Source organism: Lynx canadensis, chromosome C1 (genome assembly GCF_007474595.2).
Source record: "Lynx canadensis isolate LIC74 chromosome C1, mLynCan4.pri.v2, whole genome shotgun sequence".
Taxonomy (NCBI): Eukaryota; Metazoa; Chordata; class Mammalia; order Carnivora; family Felidae; genus Lynx; species Lynx canadensis.
Genome location: NC_044310.1, coordinates 217,922,058 through 217,941,580, shown reverse-complemented (window position 1 = coordinate 217,941,580; position 19,523 = coordinate 217,922,058). Strand labels below are relative to the sequence as shown.

The following is a 19,523-nucleotide window of genomic DNA, read 5'->3' as shown; positions in this document are numbered from 1 at the left end:
GTCACGCTGGGAAGGGAAATTAAGAAGCTAGTGTCCAGGGGCGCCTGGGTGGCGCAGTCGGTTAAGCGTCCGACTTCAGCCAGGTCACGATCTCGCGGTCTGTGAGTTCGAGCCCCGCGTCGGGCTCTGGGCTGATGGCTCAGAGCCTGGAGCCTGTTTCTGATTCTGTGTCTCCCTCTCTCTCTGCCCCTCGCCCGTTCATGCTCTGTCTCTCTCTGTCCCAAAAATAAATAAACGTTGAAAAAAAAAAAAATTAAAAAAAAAAAAAAAGAAGCTAGTGTCCACCTGAGGCACTTTCTCACAAGTAAAGCCAAGCTTTCCCGCTGGTCTTCTCACAACTCAAACCCACGCTCGGGGGAAGCCGCTCCCAGGCCTGAACGTGCCTCTGCTGTGCGACTGTGTGGATACCGACAGGACCCAAACGACCACCTGCTTCCCGGTGAGACGTTCCATTGGACCTGAATCATTACAAAGCTGTCACATCTTGTTAAAATGGAGAATTTCAAAACTCCAACGCGGGTACTAATGGAACGATACCTGTGCGTAAGACCCACGAGGCCGACTGTGGCCTTTGTGATCAGATCCCCGGTTTTAACCAGGCTTCCTTTGCAAAGCCGAGCTCCTCAGTGGGCACTGAACGCTGGGGACGGCCCGTGCCGCACAGGAGCCGGGCAGTGCCCGCGCACAGGCCCGGCTTCCAACGCCCTGCGGCCAGGACCGGGCTCCCGTGTCCGTGTGCACCGTGGGGGCCTTGGCCTCGCACGGCTGCTGTGAGGGCCACCCCCAGCCTGAGGGAGGCTTCTAAGGAGGCCACTCAGAGAGGGGCTTTCGGGCCTCAACTGTTTTTAACTTTCATTTGCCAAATCAAGAACTTCTGCCAGGCCACATATGTTAGCAGGCTTGTATTTAAATCAATTCGGGAGAGGACACACTTTACCTACACGTGGAATCTGGAAGGCAGATGGGAAGGTACACACTGCATGATTCCTTCTCGCCTTGGCTCTGTAGAAATCTCCCATCTTATTCTTAGCGAACGCTAATCTTCTCCTACCCTCGAGGACAGTGACAAAATGATCACTGACGCCCTCCTGGAAACCCAGGCGTCACCGCCGTCTCCTTCCCCAGCCCGCTGCGTCCGCTCCAGCAACGGGGCTCAGAGGCACCACGGGCCACCCGAAACACTGATAGCAACAAGGTGCCACCAACTGTGGCCAAACCGGGCGGAGGTGAAAGGAAAGTTGTTCTTACAGGTCTTTTATGACCTTAACACAATGACTGGGGGCCGCGGGAGAACCAGGGGAGCTGATTAAAACCAAATGAGCCCCGAGAAGGCGAGAGGGCGAGAGGTCAGGGCCGTTGGCCCTGGGCAGCGGGGCAGCCGTCGCCCCAGGCGCTGGCGCAGCTCCTGGCCATGCTGGTGGCCCTTGGCACTAACACCTTACTGCCCCCACTGCCCCATTCCTTTCTGAAGCCAGGTCGGGGGCAACAGCATCCTGCACACAGTGGGCTTGCAAATATCCACTGAACGAACAGAAACATTCTAAAGAGCAACTGATACCCAGCAATTTGAAAAAAGCATTGGAGGGGGCGCCTGGGGGGCTCAGTCGGTTGAGCGTCCGACTTCGGCTCAGGTCATGATCTCGCGGTCCGTGAGTTCGAGCCCCGCGTCGGGCTCTGGGCTGATGGCTCAGAGCCTGGAGCCTGCCTCGGATTCTGTGTCTCCTCTCTCTGTCTGCCCCTCCCCCGCTTGCTCTGTCTCTCAAAAGTGAATAAACGTTAAAAAAACACTTTAAGAGAAAAGCATTTGAAAAAGGAAAAATACCTAATTTTTAAAAACCAGTGCACTCTAAGAGAACGTTTCCATTAGGCGGCCTCTGGTTACAACTGATCCCGGCATCTGAGTGCACAGAAGGTGCCTGGCGTCTGGGTGGGTCCTACAGCACAGGTGACACTGTCCTACAGCACAGGTGACACTGTCTCAGGTATGTGACAAAGTCTACCAGCAACACCTATACTTCATCTCTACCTCTCGTTCAAACGCTTCTCTCCAGAGATGTTCCTGAAAATGCTTCTTTGAATGACTTCCAATAGTCACTCCTGGTGTGACCGGTACCCTGGGGTTCACAGGCGGGGATCAGTCAGGTCCCCATCCCGGTCGGAGCCGAAGCTCGCCCCTGACACAACGGGAGGGGAGGGGGCTTCATGTTAGCCATCAGCTCAACAGTCGAGGCCGGATAATTAACATGAAAATTCAAGAGCGCCTATATCCAGTTTGAAAATGACACATGTGATTCTTGGGGGAAGGCACTGAGAAGGGGCCAAACCCGTGCTCTGCATAAATTAAGAGAAAAAAAGGACAAAAAAACAAAGTCAATTCTAGAGGCAGGCCCACAACTGTGTGTGTATTTCTAACGAGGAGAGAGAACGTGGTGATTTACTTTCAAATATTTGTCCCGTCTTCATTCACGGCGTAAACACAGGACAAGGGCTAAGCTACCGCAGAAGTGTGACTGACCCTCATCTGCTTGGGTCACTCCCAGGAACTGCTGGTGTGGTGTGGCCTTCCCCGGGGGGGGGGGGGGGGGTGGGGATCCACATTCCCGCCTGTCCCCATCACTGCAGGGACATCCGGCCTGTGGTCGGATTCTCCTAAGTAACATTCTGGCTTGGTCTAGTCACCTTCAAACCCCACGGAAGAGATTTCTTCCCCAAATCCAAACGTGGCTGTGCCCCTTCCCTGCTTCTGTAGCTCCACAGCGTGGACTGCACACTCTGCAGGCAGGGAAATGACAAAGGACACCCGGGGCTGGTGGCCGGGTCTCACCCTACAGGGAACTCGAGGCTGTGTGGCGGAATCTGCGGTGATTTTTGGAGAAACTGGAAATCCAGGTTTTTATCTGAAATCTCACAGGCTTTAAAACACTCGCTCAACTTCGAAATGCTGGCTGTGTGCAACCAGCCCCGGGCAAAGCGCCCGGCCACCTCCCCGCGACACGATACACTCAAAGCCCTCAAGCGGTGCCCGGTGTGGATGTCCCCGCAGGGTGTGACCCGTAGAGGACACAGGTCAGGTGGACGGGGAGTTGCTTCTTCCGTGTTGACCTCAAGCTCAGGGGAAAGCTCTCTGCTCTGAGTTCAAGAGTCCTCATCCTGCCCACACGGCTCAGGCTCCAGCCCAAGGTTATGAAAATAAGTGGCAAACGGCATTAACAGGTGTGTAAACACATTACTGTCCACGCTCCCGGGGTGGGACGTTACCGTCCACTTCCCCGGTGATTTCCCCCCCCCGTGGGCCTCAGTCATCACGAAACCTATTAAAACACGTAAAAACCACAGGGGAAGTATTTTTCAACAAACAGTTTGATTAGTTTAAAAAAACAATAACCCGTTCCTTCACATTTTAATTCAGAGGCTCGAGATTCTAGTTCGACGGCTGGACCTCGAAGTTCAGAGCCAGCGACTCTCGGCCCCTTTCAGCCGGAAGCCTGGGCTGGGAGACGTCTGCAGGCAAGTGGCCGTGCGGGGGGGGCCGTCTCGGGATCCAGCACATCGAGGCCTGGGACAGGCACGTCTGGTATCCGTGCTATGCGCGCTCCCTGGCCTGACCTTGAACAAAGTCACAGGCACAGTGCATTCCAATCGCGGGCACTGTCAACGGGACAGGTGCCTGTGTTTGCACACTATCCCTAAAATAAATAATGGAGCCGCGTTACCTCCTTCTGCTGTCGCTCCAGCTCCTTCATTCGGATCTCTCGGGCCTCCGCGCGGGCCGCACGCTTCGCGGCCAGCCTCGCCTCCGCCTGAAACAGACACGAGTTTTATCAGCAGACAGACCAGCGCCTCCTTCCCACCGTTAACGACGAGGATGTTGCAAGAGACTTTGTTCAGGGCTTAATAAACATACAGGAACACACTGCAAACTGACAAGAGTTAAGGGTCATCGGGAGGGACAGCAGCAAAAGTTACAGTAACAAGGATGCCTACCATTTACGGAGCCCTTGCTAAACGCCGAGTGGATGCTGTTCTAAGGGCTTTTTGTGTCATGCCGTATGCTCCTTGCAACAGTGCCGTTAGGTAGATACTGTTACCATCTCCGGTTTGCAGATGAGGAAACTGGCACAGAGAGGGTAACTTAACCAAGGTCGCACAGCGCGAAAGCGCCAGGGCTGGGCAGTGTGCCTTCCTCTGGAGCTCTGACACACCATTGCAGGAAGCAAACATTAGAGCTGGGCATGGCCACAGGCCACCGGCTCAACCCCTCCCTTTACAGAGCAGGAAGCGGAGGCCTGGAGAGGCTGCCAGACGGGTCTCCAGGGGCTGGGACTCCGGACTGCTGCTTTCCAGAACTCCCGTCCGGTCAGCTCTCAGGGCACCCCGCTGGCCTCAGCTCCCCGTGGCCGCCTGCAGTGCCGGGAAGCCCATCTTTTTTATCGAGAGAACCGAGATGGTGGCAGAGTGTTTCTGGCTGATGGGCTGCCCACCGCCATGGAACTTGCCGCTTGGACACTGCTTCCCAATTTTACAAATGTCACGTTTATGCACCACGTCAGCTGATACAGTGGAGGGCTAGTCAGGTAACTGGTGCAGGTGCACCATGCAGGCTTTTTGGGGCCAAACACAACCCACCTTCTTTCCACTTAATTTGGGGGGGGGGGATACACTTGTAATTCTTCCACCGACAGTTCTGTACATACAGTTTCAGACGTTAAAGCAGGGCCAGGACAGACGGCCAAGTACTTCTGGTGTGGTGTGGGGCCAGCAAGCAGGAGGGGGCCCAAGGGTCATTATCCAGCTTCTCTCAAAGGACCAGGCTCACGTCGGGGGGCGGTGTCCCCCCCCCACCCCCCGCCACACTTGTACTGAATTACAAATGCATCTTCTGTCCAAGTGCTCATCTAAGTTGAAAACTGACCACCGCTGATCTGTCAGAGGTCGGCCGTTGTGTGTGTCCTCATAAGGAATCTGTTCTAACTTGGTTCATTCTCATGGTTCCTTTATCAGTCCCAGCCCAGGTCCCTCAAGTCAGGGGCGTCAAAAATCGCAGCAGCCTCAGAACTTTGATACCTCGGGGCCATTTTCAATTCTGTAAACCACATTACACCGAGTGAAGGGGCGCTCGGGGTCTATAAAAAGATCCGGCAAAGCTCAAGGGGAGGGGTGGGGGGTTCACTTGACAGATATCCAGCCATGCTGTGATGCCGTAGCCCAGGGCCGGGCCAGCAAGAGGGCGAGGTTCACACTGAGTGCAGCCTGCCTCCCCATCTTCCTGGGGGGAGGCGTGGGCTCCCTGCCTGCTGGCTCCCTGTCTAAGCCGGCACAGACCAGACAGCTATGGCCTCAGCTCGGGTGGGAGGAACAGGGGAGGGGATCGGGGAAAAGAGAAGGGAGGTCATGGGGGAGGGAGAAGGGGAGGGACAGAGTGGGAATGTGAGAAGCAAGAAAGGGGACAGAGGGAAGAGGGCTGCAGGGGCACACAGGCCGAGAGGAGTACGGTAGGCCCAATCCTCGGGGGTCCCTGAGACTCCCACATAATCCTCTCCCCTTGAGAGTGAGCCGCACTGCAAGAGTGACAGACGCCCGTCCTGTGACCGGGTTACATCACATGGCAAAGAGAAATGCAAAAGTAATTAAGGTTCCTTATCAGCTGACTCAAGAGTTAATCAAAAGATAGATTATCCTGGGTGGGCCTCACCTAATCAGATGAGACCTTTAAAAGAGGGACTGGGGCGGGGGTGCCTGGGGGGCTCAGTCGGTTGGGTGTCCGACTTCGGCTCAGGTCATGATCTCGCGGTCCGTGAGTTCGAGCCCCGCGTCGGGCTCTGTGCTGACAGCTTGGAGCCTGGAGCCTGCTTCACATTCTGTGTCTCCCTCTCTCTCTGCCCCTTCCCCACTCATGCTCTCTCTCTCTCTTCCAAAAATAAATAAAATGGTAAAAAAAAAAAAAGTTTAAAAGAGGGACTGGAAGTCAGACGGACTCTCAAGCTGGCATGTGTGACAGGGCCCGGGAGGGGTCACACGACAAGGACCTGCAGGTGAGCTCTAAGAGCCGAGAGGGACCCCCAGCCGGCTGACAACCGGTAGGAAAACGGGAAGCTTGGTTTTGCAACACCAAGGAGCTAGATTCTGCCATGTGAGCTCGAGGGGACCTCAGGCTCCAGAAATGACTGCAGCCTGTGAGGCCCTGAGCGCGGGACCCAGTAAGCTGTGCCCGGACTTCTTTTTTTTTTTTTTTTTTAGGTTGATGTATTTTAGAGATAGCGAGTGTGGGCGCGGGAGGGCCAGGGAGAGGGAGAGAGAGAATCAGAAGCAGGCTCCACACACTGTCAGTGCGGAGCCGACGTGGGGCCTGAGCTCACGAACTGTGAGATCAGGACCTGAGCTGCAATCAAGAGTCCTCCGCTTGCGGCTTCTGACCCGAGACACCGAGATGAGACACGTGTGCTATTTCAGGTGTGTGAGTATTTGCTACGAGGCGACAGATAACGAGGACGGGGAGGTGGGGTCTCAGATGACTCCTACTCTCACGGTGCTCGTGTCTCTGACCCGAGGGGTCGCGCACCCCCATCCCGCCCACCTTCGGTCCTGCTCTGCTTGGGACCGGGCCGAAGATCCCTGAAGAGCCCACCCTACGTGGACAGACCCGAGGCCTGGAGTGGCCGCCCTGCCAGATGGACAGGCCTCCAGTACAATATCCCGTCAGACCACAGCGGCTAGTCCTGGGGGCCTCCCCCCACCCAGGAAAAGGCTCCTGTCATGACCCACCCACCCGTGGGGGCCCTCATGTCCAGCCCAGGAAGTCCGTCCCAGCCGTGAGGATAATGGCACTGAAAGCCACCAGCCCCCAACTCGAGGGACCTGGGCTTGGGATGACAGGGACGCATTTGAATGAACCAAGTTATGCAGTAAATTCCTCTTGAGGACGCCCTGGCCAACCTCAAAGACACAGCGACTGTAGTCAATCTACATTTTAAAAATAGTATTCTTTTTTTTTTAACTTTTTATTTGTTTTGAGAGAGAGAGAAAGAGAGAGCAAGCAGGGAAGGGGCAGAGAGAGGGAGAGAGAGAATTCCAAGCAGCCTCCACACTCAGGGCAGAGCCCGATGCGGGGTTTGATCTCACGACCATGAGCTCACGACCTGAGCCAAAATCAGGAGTCGGACACTCAACCGACTGAGCCACCCAGGCGCCCTTCAGTCTACCTCGGTTTAGGATTTAGAAAGGAGGTAAATACGTAATTCGGTACAATCTCGTGTCCTGGCAATGGCCGCCGTGGGCACAGCTCCATCTCCCAGGATCCTCGTGGGACTCGTACGTGGGAAGCAAGACGTCCGTGGCACAGGAAGTGGTCACACCCATGCTTGCTTCTGGGAATCGGCTAATTAAAAACCCACAGACATACGGGCCAACATTTAAAGTAGTCCAAAACCTCGGCCCAGCCAACTTTGTGAGCACAGAACTGCAATCAACATCACAACCCTGACCCTGGCCTGAGATGCCTGAACGAAAAATCGTAGGGTTTTGACATGATTCATCCTAAAAACGCTGACATTTCCAAGAACACGCAAGAGCCTGACCCACAGCCCAAGAGACCATGATCACTCAAACGATCAGTGCAAAGTCTCCAGAGAAAATATGTGATATGATCAAGTCATTAAATGAACACAAAACACAAGACAGCTATGGTCCGCCACAATGATAAGGAAACGAGAATTCATTCCCCTCCAACCTCTCCTGTGAGGCCCAGTGCTGCCTCCCACCTGCCCCCCTCCAGGCAACGGGTCTAGGGCTCCGTGGGCCTCAGGCCAATGCTTCTGTGGTTCAGGACAAACCCATCACCACCCACGCTTTTGTGAAATACAAATTCACAGCCACGTCTGACTGCATGAGAGTTTCCAAACACTTACTTTCACTTCTGCTCTCCACTTGTGGGGACTGCGGCTACTGGTGATCGCCAGCCAGGGCCACCCAACCTGGTAACACCTTCAGACACAGCCAGAGCAGGGCCTTCAGGCTGCAGGGTGGGTCCCCAGTCTCCGGAGGAGAAAGCCAGGCCCGGGGTGGGGGTATGGTGACGGGGGAAGGAGTGGCAAGGTGGAGAGGTACAAACCGCACAGCGCTTCAAAACAGCAAGCTTGGAAAACGGGAGTTCACACACTGCCCAGCGAGGGGCGAGGGGTCTGTTCGATCACCCTCAGCTCCCGGGGAGCTCTTCGGTTGCTCCACCGATTGGCCTGGGACCAAGCTCCTTCTGGGACCCGCTAGGGCAGCAGCAGGCCCTTCCTCCTGGGTCCTGGCCTGCCCTCTTCCCTTCCTACAGGAGGCAACAGGAAAAGGGTACCAAGCCCTCAGCTCCCGCCCCCCGGGGGGTGGGGGGGTGAGGGCTCCAGAAAAGGCGGAGCTCTGGGCCCCAAGCCTCCTCTTGCACCCCACTGTGTCTTTGTTGCGAAACAAACTAAAGCGTTTAAGAAGAAATGATAAGCTCTCCCTAGGCCTTGCCTTCTAATAACGAGAGGAGCTGGGGGGGGAGTGGGTGGGGTCTAAATGGCTGTGAGCTGACAAGTGCTGGGGCTGGCTGGTGGGACCTAGCTGTCACAGCATGCCCCCCACCCCTCAGCACACCTGGGAACAGTTAGAGATGCAGAATCACCCCACCCAGACGCTCTTGGGGGAGAATCAGCATGTCCCTGGTGGGGGGGGGGGGGGGGGGGTCGCAGGCACTTGCTCAAGTGTGAGAAGGACCTCTGCTTTCTGTCATCCCTTCTGTGTTTGACAGCTTTCAGAATAAATAGCAAACGTTTTAAAGGAAGGAAGAAAGGGGGGAGGCAGGCAGAGGGAGAGAGGAAGGAAGGTAATGAAGGAGCCCCCAAACCCAAACCCTGCTCACTGCTGCTGGAAGGTGGCCCTGGTTCTGTTGCTGGAAACCCCTGTCGCTCCCCCAGCCAGGCTCCCCCTCTGCTCCCGAGGCCCCTGCAGGGTCGGGGGCAGGGCAGGGGAGAGCTGATCCAGCCAGGCACGGGGATGAGATCCAGGCTCCTGGCCGGAATGCAAGTGCCCTCACCCCCAGGGGCCCCCTGCCCTGGCTGGGAACCCCACAGACGGAGCTTTACTGACCCTGTTTCGTTTGTCTAAAGATTCTGTTTGTTTAGTAATCTCTACAACCAGCATGGGGCTCTAACTCAACCCCGAGATGAAGGGTCGCACGCTCCACTGAGCCCCCAGGCCCCCTGACATGCTAGGTTTTAAAGTGAGGCGCCCTCTGATGACGGAGACGGTCAGAAGCCTCCACTCATCGCCACAGTGGCCTTAGAATAATTCTAAAAGGCTGAACCCTTCGAAGTTCCGCGTTCACGGTCCATTTTACCGCAGACACGACGGCCCTCCGTCGCCACGGTGTCGCGTACAGCGGGGGAGATGCTGCGCACACAGAGCGGCACGGGCCTGACCCCAGGCCTCCTAACAAACGGCCCGCACGCCCTGGGTCTCCCGGTGGGGTCCCCGCAGCCACAGAGGCCACCAGCCCGGGGCTGGCCGCAGGGGCGCACGGGTGGCGGGGGGGGGACCCTTCTCCCCTGGTAGCCCTGTCCCCGCAGCACGGGCCTGGCCGGGCCGGGGAGCAGGTGAACGGTCTGGGGGGAAAGCAGGATCCTGTAGGGCGGGGTCACTACGCCACAGCAACAGCCCCGACGGGCTCCGGTCCCACAGCGGGCCACAGAGCACAAGCCGAGTCCACTGAGCAGGACACAGAGGGCGGCGGGGGAAGAGCCAGACGCACCCGTTCTGGGCTGACACCGCGACAGGCCTCCTGCTCGGGGCATCAGACGGTCCAGGCCGTGACGGATGCGTCATCCCAAGGTGCGGCGGGAGCTCAGGGACAGCCCCGCTCAGCTGCGGTCTGAGGCTGAGGACAACTGTAAAGAGAAGTCCTGCGCGGGGACGTGAGGAGGACGAGGAGGGAGGAGGCAGGCCTCGGCCGAGAAGCTCCCAAACGCCCTGCACCCCGGCCGACCTCACCTTCCTGCAGCCGGGCTGGGGGTGGGGGCAGAGATGCTGCCACACCCCGTCCCCCAACACCTTGCACCCCAATTCCAGTGGCACCTGGGGGCTCTAAGGCTCTCGTGGCTCCTCCCCATTTAACCACCCGGAGGACCCCGCGTGATGACCCTTGAGGTACGGGGACATGAGGAGTACCTGCTAGAACAGAAGGGCTGAGAGCAGGAGCTGGCGGAGGAGGAGGGAGACTGGGTCCCTTGCAGAGCCTTGAGCTGCTACAGGGAAGCCCGGCTCTGTGTGTACGTGTCCCGAGCTTCCAGGCTTTCCTGGGATTCGAGCACAGTGTGGAATTCGGTCTCCCAAGCCGTCTCATCCTGCAGTCACGGGAAATGTTCTTATTCCGCTCTTGGACTCTGCGGGCCCTCCCAGGGCTTCTAGAACCCTACGTGGGAGCGGGAAGGGGTTCATGAGCCACAACTCTGGGGCCAGCTTGAGAAAGGGGACCGAGACATGCTTCCTTCACTTCCTCCAGCTACGCGAGGAAGGCCCTGGGGCCTAGACAGGCACCAGGGTGAAGGTGCCGGAAGCCGGCCGCCACGGCCTCAGTGCAGAGCCCAGGGCACCCTCGTGCACGCTGCTGACGTGTGAGGTGACTGCGTGCTCTGTGACGCTGGGTGCAACCATCCGAGAACAGGTGTGTGGGAGGGGACTCGCCACACAGCTAGAACACTGCCGGGGTCAACGGAGAGGGCCCAGGCCTTGGGGACCTCAGCAACTGCCGCCTCCTTAGTCTCCTCAGACGTAAAGTGGAAATGAGCCGCATGGGCTGTGCAGAAACACAAGCAATCGGTCTGTCGGCTGAACAGCGTCCCAAAGTTAGGAGGAAGCTTTAGCATTGATTATACACATTCGCTTTGGCCGTCAGGCTTTAGACTCCAGCACAACTGAAAACCAGACTTTCTTCCTCCAGGCCACATAATGTAACTATAGCTCATAAGCTCTCGGGGAAAGTTTAAGGATGTATTTAAAGTTCACTAGGGGCGCCTGGGTGGCTCAGTCGGTTGGGCGTCCGACTTCGGCTCAGGTCATGATCTCGCGGTCCGTGAGTTCGAGCCCCGCGTCGGGCTCTGTGCCGACAGCTCGGAGCCTGGAGCCTGCTTCCGATTCTGTGTCTCCCTCTCTCTCTGTCCTTCCAACCCCCCACCTCCCAAAATAAAAACATTTTAAAAAATTTAAAAAAAAGAAAGAAAGAAAGAAAGCAGCAGAGCACTTCTGTCCATGTGATTCTTCCCCAGGACAGAGGAACGCAGCTCCTGACGGGCAGGCCTGAAACCCCCGAGTCGCTGGAGGCCACGTACACAGGCCCGCTTGGAAGCGCCTTCTAACGTCGCACACATTTCCCGTTGAGAGTGGACAGCTGTGCAGAATCCCTCTCCAGAGTGGCCTTTGTTCCAGGAAGTGGCAACAGCCAGAAACTTCTGTTTTCCCAACCCCTCACGTGCAGTAGGTTCTAAAGGTGGGTCACTAGTCAAAGCAAGCAGGTGGGATTAGGGACACGCTCTCCCGCAGGGGTGCCAACAGGGAGGGGATCGTGCTCAGCCAGCAGCTCACAACTGAGGCTCAGGTCGCCTCTGTGCCAGGCACCCACCGCCCCGGGTCCCTCAGCCGTCATGTGCATGTCAAAAAAAAAAAAAAAAAAATGCTCATCTTCCCCAAACCCTTGCTTACACAATTACTGTATGTTTTTCCCCAAAGAGGGGACCTACGTTTAGGGACATGTCTGTAACTACAATCACCACGGAGGAGAAGATGCTTTGGCATGGCAGTTATCAGTGGGGGCGGTGCCAACCCTGCAGAGGGCATTTTGGGAACTTGGGGCGTGTTGTTGGGAGGTCACAGTGAGTGGAGGCAGGCACTGATGGCATTTAAGGGGCAGGGTGGTGCCACCTGGGTGGCTCAGTCGGTTGAGCGACCGCCTCTTGATTTCGGCTTGGGTCATGATCCCAGGGTCGTGGCGAGCCCCACGTGAGTGTGGAGCCTGCTTGGGATTCTCTCTCTCCTTCTGCCCCTCCCCTGCGCAAGTGTGCAAACACACACACACACACACACACACACACACACACGTGCTCTTCTTCTCTCTCAAAAAAAAGTGGGGAAGGGGCAGGCCATGGCAGGCGAACCATCCCACACTCAGGCAGGACTGCACCTTGAAGAACCTTCCCACGGACTATCTAGGCAGACGGAAAAAAACGACTCTATCCGTTTCGGATCTACAAATGGCTTCCAACTGACACACAAAATCAAAGTATGTTTTGTGCAGTTTCAACCTCCGCTGCAAATCCCAGGAATGTGATCAGCATGAAAATTGAGGGAAGGCTACACTTGGCTTTGTTCAGACCTCTCGGAGAGCTGGTGCCCATTCTGGAACGTCGAGCCACCAAGAGCAACGTGACGTGCGGCACCTGGGACAGAGCACGCCTGTGTCAGTCTGCCCACAGCTATGGTGCTGGGCACAGGTCTGCACACGTGTGACCGCTCCGTCCTTCTTCTGGGACATCAGGGCCGGAGCGTTTCTATGTCAACATCTACGTTCTGTTATCGCAATTTACCTTCGTTTGCTTTCATTTCAACGCTACAGTTAAAACCTTACGTTGACTTGAGATGATGTGTACCAGATCTTACTACCTACGGACTTCATTTCAGGTGAGCAGTGAGGATGTGAAAAACTTGCTATAAAAAGGGGGCACTGGGTCTGACAGGGTTGAGGACCGCAGTTTTTGATAAAATGCAGAGTGGAGCGGGGGAGCTGAACCTCTCTACTGCACGGCCACACTGTCCAAACAGCCCCGGTACAGGTTAAGGGCACGGGTCCGGGGGCCGCTGCATGAGCCATAAACTAAACAAAACACACTTTGTCAATTTTTCCTTGAAGGTTTGGAGGACAGAAAGTTAAAGACTGACATTTAACTGGTAATCTAAAACACCAACTCCGATGGGTTCCGGAGTAGACTGTAAAATGATCATGGAATTTTACGATAAAACATCAGCCTTCAGAGAAGCCTTTACCTTGCAAGGCTGAGGTGGCTGGGCCATGGGCCTCCAGGAGCCCGGACCGGGGGACCAGATGGAAAAGGCCAGAACTTCGGTGCCACCTCTCCGCAGGCCGGGCACGGGCTCCTCAGCAGGGCTCTGGGTTTTTGCAGGCAGAGACACCCAGCCCCAGCCTTCCCCCCTGGCTCGACTGTCTACCAGGTATATGGGCTCTGACAAAGTATGTTGCCTTTTTTTTTTTTTTTTTGGTATTAATCATGCAATATTTCTTTATTTACGTTATCTTATCCTACTTCCAGGGTAATTAACACGTAGTGTAATTCTAGTTTCAGGGGTACAGTACAGTGAGTCAACACTTCCATACATCACAAGTGTGCATCACAAGTGCCCTCCTAATCCCCATCACCTCTTTCCCCCACCCACCTGTTTGTGCTCTAGAGTTATGAGTGTGGTTTCTGGAAAGGACATCACTTTTGAACAGTAGCCCTCATCACAGGGAGTGGGAGGAATCAGACTATGTGATCTCTGGGAGCTTCCTCTGTCTCTAGAACCGTGTCTCTCTCTCCACCAGGGGTGAGTTGTTTCTACTGTGAGACGATCACTTCTCTCTCCCCGTTTTGCTACCAGAAATCTCCCGACTTTGTTTTTCTGGGTAATGAACTTCTTAAAAGCACCCCACATGCCCAAAATAGCAAACCGGTATTATTCAGGAACAAAATTATCCATGTTACTTTATCGACAGCAGTGACTTGAGGAACATTTACTCAAACTCCACATCATCCTCTTGAGTTCAGCAACTACTCATACGGATGCCGATGACGAAGGATGTTGCACGGTACCCTCCGTGCAGATACATTTCCCCTCTTGCTGCCAACACCTCCTGTATTTTCTTCTGAGATGAGAGAATGTTCACATTTATTTCCTTTAACAGCCTCATCATGCCGGAATTACAAAGGAATAAAGAAATAACAAATACAGTGTGGCCACAAATAACAGTGTGGGACTGGCAGGTGACAGCATCCTGGCGGCCGTCCCGTTGCAGCCAGTGCACCAGGGCTCCACTCCCTTCACCTTCACCTGTTCTGCTCACGGATTTCTCTGCAAACCCCGTGTCTTTAAGGTGTCACAAAACACTGAAATTGGGGGTGCCCGGGTGGCTTAGTTGGTTGAGCGTCTGACTTCAGCTCAGGTCATGATCTCATGGGTTCGAGCCCCCCATCAGGCCCTGCGCTGACAGCTCGGAGCCTGGAGCCAGCTTCGGATCCTATGTCTCCCTCTCTCTCTGTCCCTCCCCCGCTCGTGCTCTGTGTCTCTCTCTCAAAAATAAATAAACATTAAAAACCAAACATTGGAACTGTTCCTTCTCAAAAGAAGGCAGGACAACCAGAAGCACCAGGGCTCCTACATCAGGCAGCTCAGGGCTATTTACAACTGTCCCCACATCACTTCAATTCTCAGGGAGCCTGTCTGTCTGGGTGGGGTGGGGTGCAAGCACACAGCACCCAGGAAGGAGGCTTCTGGAGGATGCTGACACCCGTAAGAGTTACAAAGTTAGTGCAGGATGAAAACAGAAAAATCGAAATTTCTGCAGCTCTTTCGTTTCTACTGTTCTTTTCCTTATTTAGAAAAATAAAGCCCATTGAAACTTCTTCTGTCTGAAAACTACCAGGAAGGGCAACAAAACGTTGGATGCAACGAGGACGTCTCACCATGCATTCAGGAGCAAGGGCATGTGTCCTAAGAGGCTGCCTTAGTAAAAAACACGTCCTTCAGCCCAGAGGCCGCCGAGAGCAGCCGAGCAGCGGCCGGTCAGCGCCTCTGCAAACTGTATACACTGGCAATGGTTCTCAGCAGCAGCTCTGAGCCAGCAGGCCTGGGTCTGAGCCGGCCCTACTGCCTGCCGGCTGTGTGCGCTTGGGAAAGTCCCCTGACCTCTCTGAGCCTCAGTTTCCCTTTCATCTGTACGTGGAGGCAACCGGACAAGGTTCCAGCAAGGGCTAGGGAAGACGTCTGCAGAAAACACTTAGCAAGGCGGCCACCGCAGGGCTCAGCAAGTGCTGCCTGCTGATACTTACACAGCACCTCCCACAGCAGCACACAACCAGCTGCGAACACAACTCAGCTTTAAGAGCACCGGGAGAGGGGCGCCCCGGGGGGCTCAGTCGGCGGAGCGTCCGACTTCCGCTCAGGTCATGACCTCCCTGTTCCCAAGTTCAAGCCCCGCGTCGGGCTCTGTGCTGACAGCTCGGAGCCTGGAGCCTGCTTCGGATTCTGTGTCTCCCTCGCTCTCTGCCCCTCCCCCACTTGCATTCTGTCCCTGTCTCTCTCAAAAATAAACATTAAAAAAAAAAAAATTTAAAGCACCGGGAGAAGACAAGTGAGGTCAGGCGCCCACCAGGAGAACATGCAGGGGGGGAGTTTCAGGGGAGGGAGGAGAGGGTCCCAGCCCGCACCAAAAGGCCACTCTATTTCTCTTCCCCCTGGAAGATTGCACACCTACTTGCCAGATAACAGAAAAAGACATGAGGACCAGAAATGACATTGCTTTGACAAGCCCTATCACGCAAGCATACAAGTGGAACATTCTGGTTAAAAAGTCCTTGTTCGAGTGAGGCTAAATGACTTCCCCACTACAAAGTAGTTGTACTTTAGACTCAAGGAAAAACCACTTACATGACTTTAACACTGTCCAGTTACTGTCCGAGGAGAAAACAAAAAACCACTTGAACTCTGGCTCTTGCCCGAATGAATGGAGGAGTCTCAGAAGACACATTCGTGTTGTTGTTGGTTTTTGTTGTTTATTTATTTTGGAATGTGGCCAGGGGAAGGGGAGTTTTCAGTAGTGGTCTGCGATCAAATGCATGGCAATTTTGAATTATTACATCATGGATGTACATGTGGAAGAAAGAAACTAATGTATGTAATTTTATCTAAAAAGTGGGAGTAATGAAAATTTAGTAAATCCATTCCATGGAAATGAGCTTCTTTATTAAAAGAAAAAAAGAAAAAAAAACCACTAAAATTTTGGTGGCCCAGAGTACAAACTCCTCTGCTCCCCACCCTCTGGGTCCAACCTTTAGTGGGGGGATGTGATAGGCTTATTTCGATAACAGGTTAGTAATTTGGACCTTATGGCCTCCAAGGCTCCAAGATTAATACTCTTAAATATGAACAGATACTTGGAAACACTGAGTAACCAGTCATAAACAATGCCTGTGCTGAGTCACGTCTCCTGATTTTTCAGGGATAACAAATTCCTCTCGAACATTGCCTTTTGAGGCACAAACATGTTACACCAACATTCGGCCTCACAATTCTGTAGAAACCAGATAAGGACCTCTAATCAGGTAATACTCCGACTAACTTGGCCTGAGACCTGTTTTGTAACTGGATTTCCTGTGCTCGGTGTAAGTGGCAGTTTAGACTCAAGGGTTTTCTAGTTAAAAAAGAAAAAAAGTTGCTAAGGAGGCTTCCGCTATGTCGTGTTAGCTTCGGCTGAACAGAAACTAACTCTTAAAGCAAAAGGGACTTTTGTCTCTATCTCTGCCCTAGCGGACCACTCTTAATCCTATGGGAAAAGCTCTTACGTAACTATTTTTATACCTTAACTGCTTGGGAAAATGACCCATGTAAAACAAACCATGATTCCAGGGCTCAAAATCTCAGACTGAGCAACAGAGGGGCCTACGGCCTTTGCACGGACTCCGGTCAATGCTGGCACTCGCCCAGACCTGGGGGACCTTTGCAAAGGTATCTGTGATGATGAGACGGGGCTTGGGAGGCTGTGTCCACCTTCTCGGGACAGGACTGCTGGTCGGTCTGTAAGGGCTTGGTGCTAATCAGCATATGGAAAGGGACCAGAGATAACACAACCCATCTGAAACAGGAGGAAGTTACAAAAGTTCAAGAAATGTATGGTTTCTACGCTGGCCTCTCCCGGAGCTCTGGGGCCAGGGCTGACTTATGTAAAGAGCCCCCAACTGTTCAACTTCCTTTTAATCAGACCATTAACCTCATAAAACAAACATGGAGTTTTATTTCTGTTCCCCAAGCCCCACTCTAAGATACTTTGTGCTACTATTTACTAAAAAGAAAACAAAAACAAAAACACCCAAACAACTCCTATAGGTTTACAATTTCTTGTTGGAAACTCCTGGGACCAGAATTCAACGTTTTGGGATTTCAGGAGGGTAGTAAGTTGTAAACACCGTATGGTCTGTGGCCACCCGGAGCGACAGCCCTCAATCAAGGCCATTCACAGGCTGCAGAGAAATGTGTGAATATTCACAAGGAGAGGGAGAAAGATAGAAAACAGCCTCCCATCAGCCAGGGAAGGTCTCCCGGCCAAATGAATTCTGCCATAAACCTTACCAAAAAAAGGCAACAACTTCCAGTTTTCAGAGCGTATTGGGTCCAGGCGCTGGGGAACAATGGCGCGCCTCAATCAAAGCCCACTCCAGACCCGCTGGCACCTAGTCCCACAGCACCTCTGAGAAGTGTGTGTCTCAACCAGATCCAGTCCACGGGGTGAGGGTGAAGGGGAGTCGACAGCCAGGGCCAGGCCACACTGGTTCTTTCTCCTCATTTCTCCGATGGCCTGTGCCTCCCGTCCTCACATCCTGATTCTCCATGTTTATTCTGTCCTCCTTCGAGGGCTCCCTGCCCGGCACGTCGTCCCTCTGAGCTCGATTCTTGCCCAAGGTTAACATCACTCTGCGCCTGCCATCTATGGTTTGCCCAGACCCCTCCGCGAAACACCAGCATCTCCCAGCAGCCTTCTCGTCCTTCCTTCTAGCTCCCCTGATGGTGAACCAGAATCCCTCTGCAGGCTCCCAGGCCCCTGGAAACCAGCCAGGTTAAGGGGTAGGAACCAGCTTCAACGTCTGGCTCATGGAGGTTTAAAATGAGGCCATAGGAACGCGCTAAACCAGACCTTAAAAATATCCACCTGACCGACCGTACTCACCAAGGAAGGTAACTTTCAAGTGTTATTCATCACAGTCTATTTATTTCTACGCCTCTGCCCGGCTTACCAGTAAACTCTCCAAGGCGAGGGCGGTCTTATCTTGGACCCTCCACAAACTCCCAGTAGATGATTAACTCCTGCCTGATGAAGGAGTGATTGTGTTGGGCTCACACTTTTATCAAGGCTTCCACAAAAGCCCAGTAAAGTGGAAATCTAGGGTCCCTGTCTGTAGCATTGACATCATGGTTCTTTTCCAAAGTGCACCCCTCTGCCTCCCTAGGTTCCCATTCGAAGTCAACCACAAGCTTCATGAAAACCGGCAATTACAAACCTTTGCCACCCTACCCCCTTGTCCAACTTCAATGTCAAACCAGCCCCACATACAGGATCCCAATACTGGGTACTGAGCTGAGTAACTGCAAAATCCCGTAGAGGGAGGGTCCTGTCCAGACCTGGAGACCCCAGGAGACCAGCCAAAGTAGATCAGGTGACAGGGGTCCTTGGAGGTGTTTGGAGGAATGGGGCTCAGCCCCAAAGGTCCTAACATCCAGAGCAGGATAAATACTACCCCAAACCACCCCAGCCTCTGGAGGTGCCAGCCTCTGCGTGGGGGCACCAGTTCCCAGGTGCTGGATTTTGTCAAACACCAAACTAGCAGCTGAGATGGAAACTCCCGACCACGCGCAGCTCTGAGACCTCCGCTGGGTCCACCGCCGTCGCGGGCTGGGCGGAGCGCGTCGAAAGGCCACCGCTACGGGCAGAGGGGAGCGCCCGCGTTCCTCCTGGTCCCGGTGAGGGGCGGCTCCGGCCGGTAAAACGTGCTTCCCGGCGCGCGAGGAGGGGCCGAGCCCTCGGGGCCGGAGCGCAGCCCCGACGGCAGAGCCCGCTCCGGCCCGCACCTCCCACCCCACAGCTCCCCGGGCCCAGAGGACGGCGGCGCGCCCTGCCCCGGGCAGCCAGGGGCAAACCGAAAGTTTCGACAGTGTTTTCGTCTTACCAGCCTCTGGGCTTCTGGGCTCAGACAGTCTATTTCCTTGTTCTGCGTGGCCGCAGGGTTGGTCATCCTGCCGGCCAGAGGGGCGCCGTCTCGCACAACCGGGAAAGGCCCTCGCGAACGTCCTGGGATCCGCGATGCCCAGGGCAGCGGACGACTGTCCCCGGACACACACGGCGCGTCGCAACGGGAACTCGCCCTTCCCTAAGCAGAGGCGCGCCTCCGCCTTTCCCGGGCTCGGGCGCGGCCGGGGCGGGGCGCAGGTGGCCGGGGCCGGGCGGGGAGGGGGCGGGGGCACCCGGGGGCGGTGGAGCCGGGGCCGGCCCCCTGCGCCCCGCCCCGGAGGGTCCCCCCCCCCTCCGCCCTGCCTCCCGCGCGCCCCGCCCCCGAGGGTCCTTCCACCCCCGCCCCCCACCCGCGTGCGCCCCCGCCACCCCCGTCCACCCTGTGCGTCCGTCCTACTCGCCCCGCGCCCCAGCTGCGCGGTTATCAATCACCACCCAACCCCCTCCGCTCGACACC

General features: G+C 55.1%; 1 protein-coding gene and 1 long non-coding RNA gene across 32 annotated transcripts in view; both read right to left on the bottom strand.

Annotated features, from left to right (window-relative positions):
- Positions 1–19,250, bottom strand: part of LRRFIP1 (LRR binding FLII interacting protein 1) — an 84,260-nt gene extending 65,010 nt beyond the window's left edge. For 5 of the 31 annotated variants that reach the window (XM_030324066.1, XM_032594557.1, XM_030324067.1 and 2 more), the window contains exons 1-2: positions 19,005–19,247; positions 3,714–3,800 (exon numbers count right to left, since the gene is read on the bottom strand). In XM_030324066.1, coding sequence (XP_030179926.1) covers positions 3,714–3,800; positions 19,005–19,070 — 153 coding nt within the window. In that variant the 5' untranslated portion in view covers positions 19,071–19,247. Of the gene's footprint in view, positions 1–3,713; positions 3,801–19,004 lie in introns of all 31 variants that reach the window. The other 26 variants (XM_030324050.1, XM_030324051.1, XM_032594547.1 and 23 more) reach the window with 13 other exon arrangements.
- On the bottom strand, positions 15,818–18,997 carry LOC115520073. The gene is made up of 2 exons (XR_003970684.1): positions 18,075–18,997; positions 15,818–17,881 (listed from the first exon to the last, which is right to left on the bottom strand). It is a non-coding gene; the product is annotated as an uncharacterized LOC115520073 (long non-coding RNA).
- Positions 19,251–19,523: the final 273 nt, after the last annotated feature.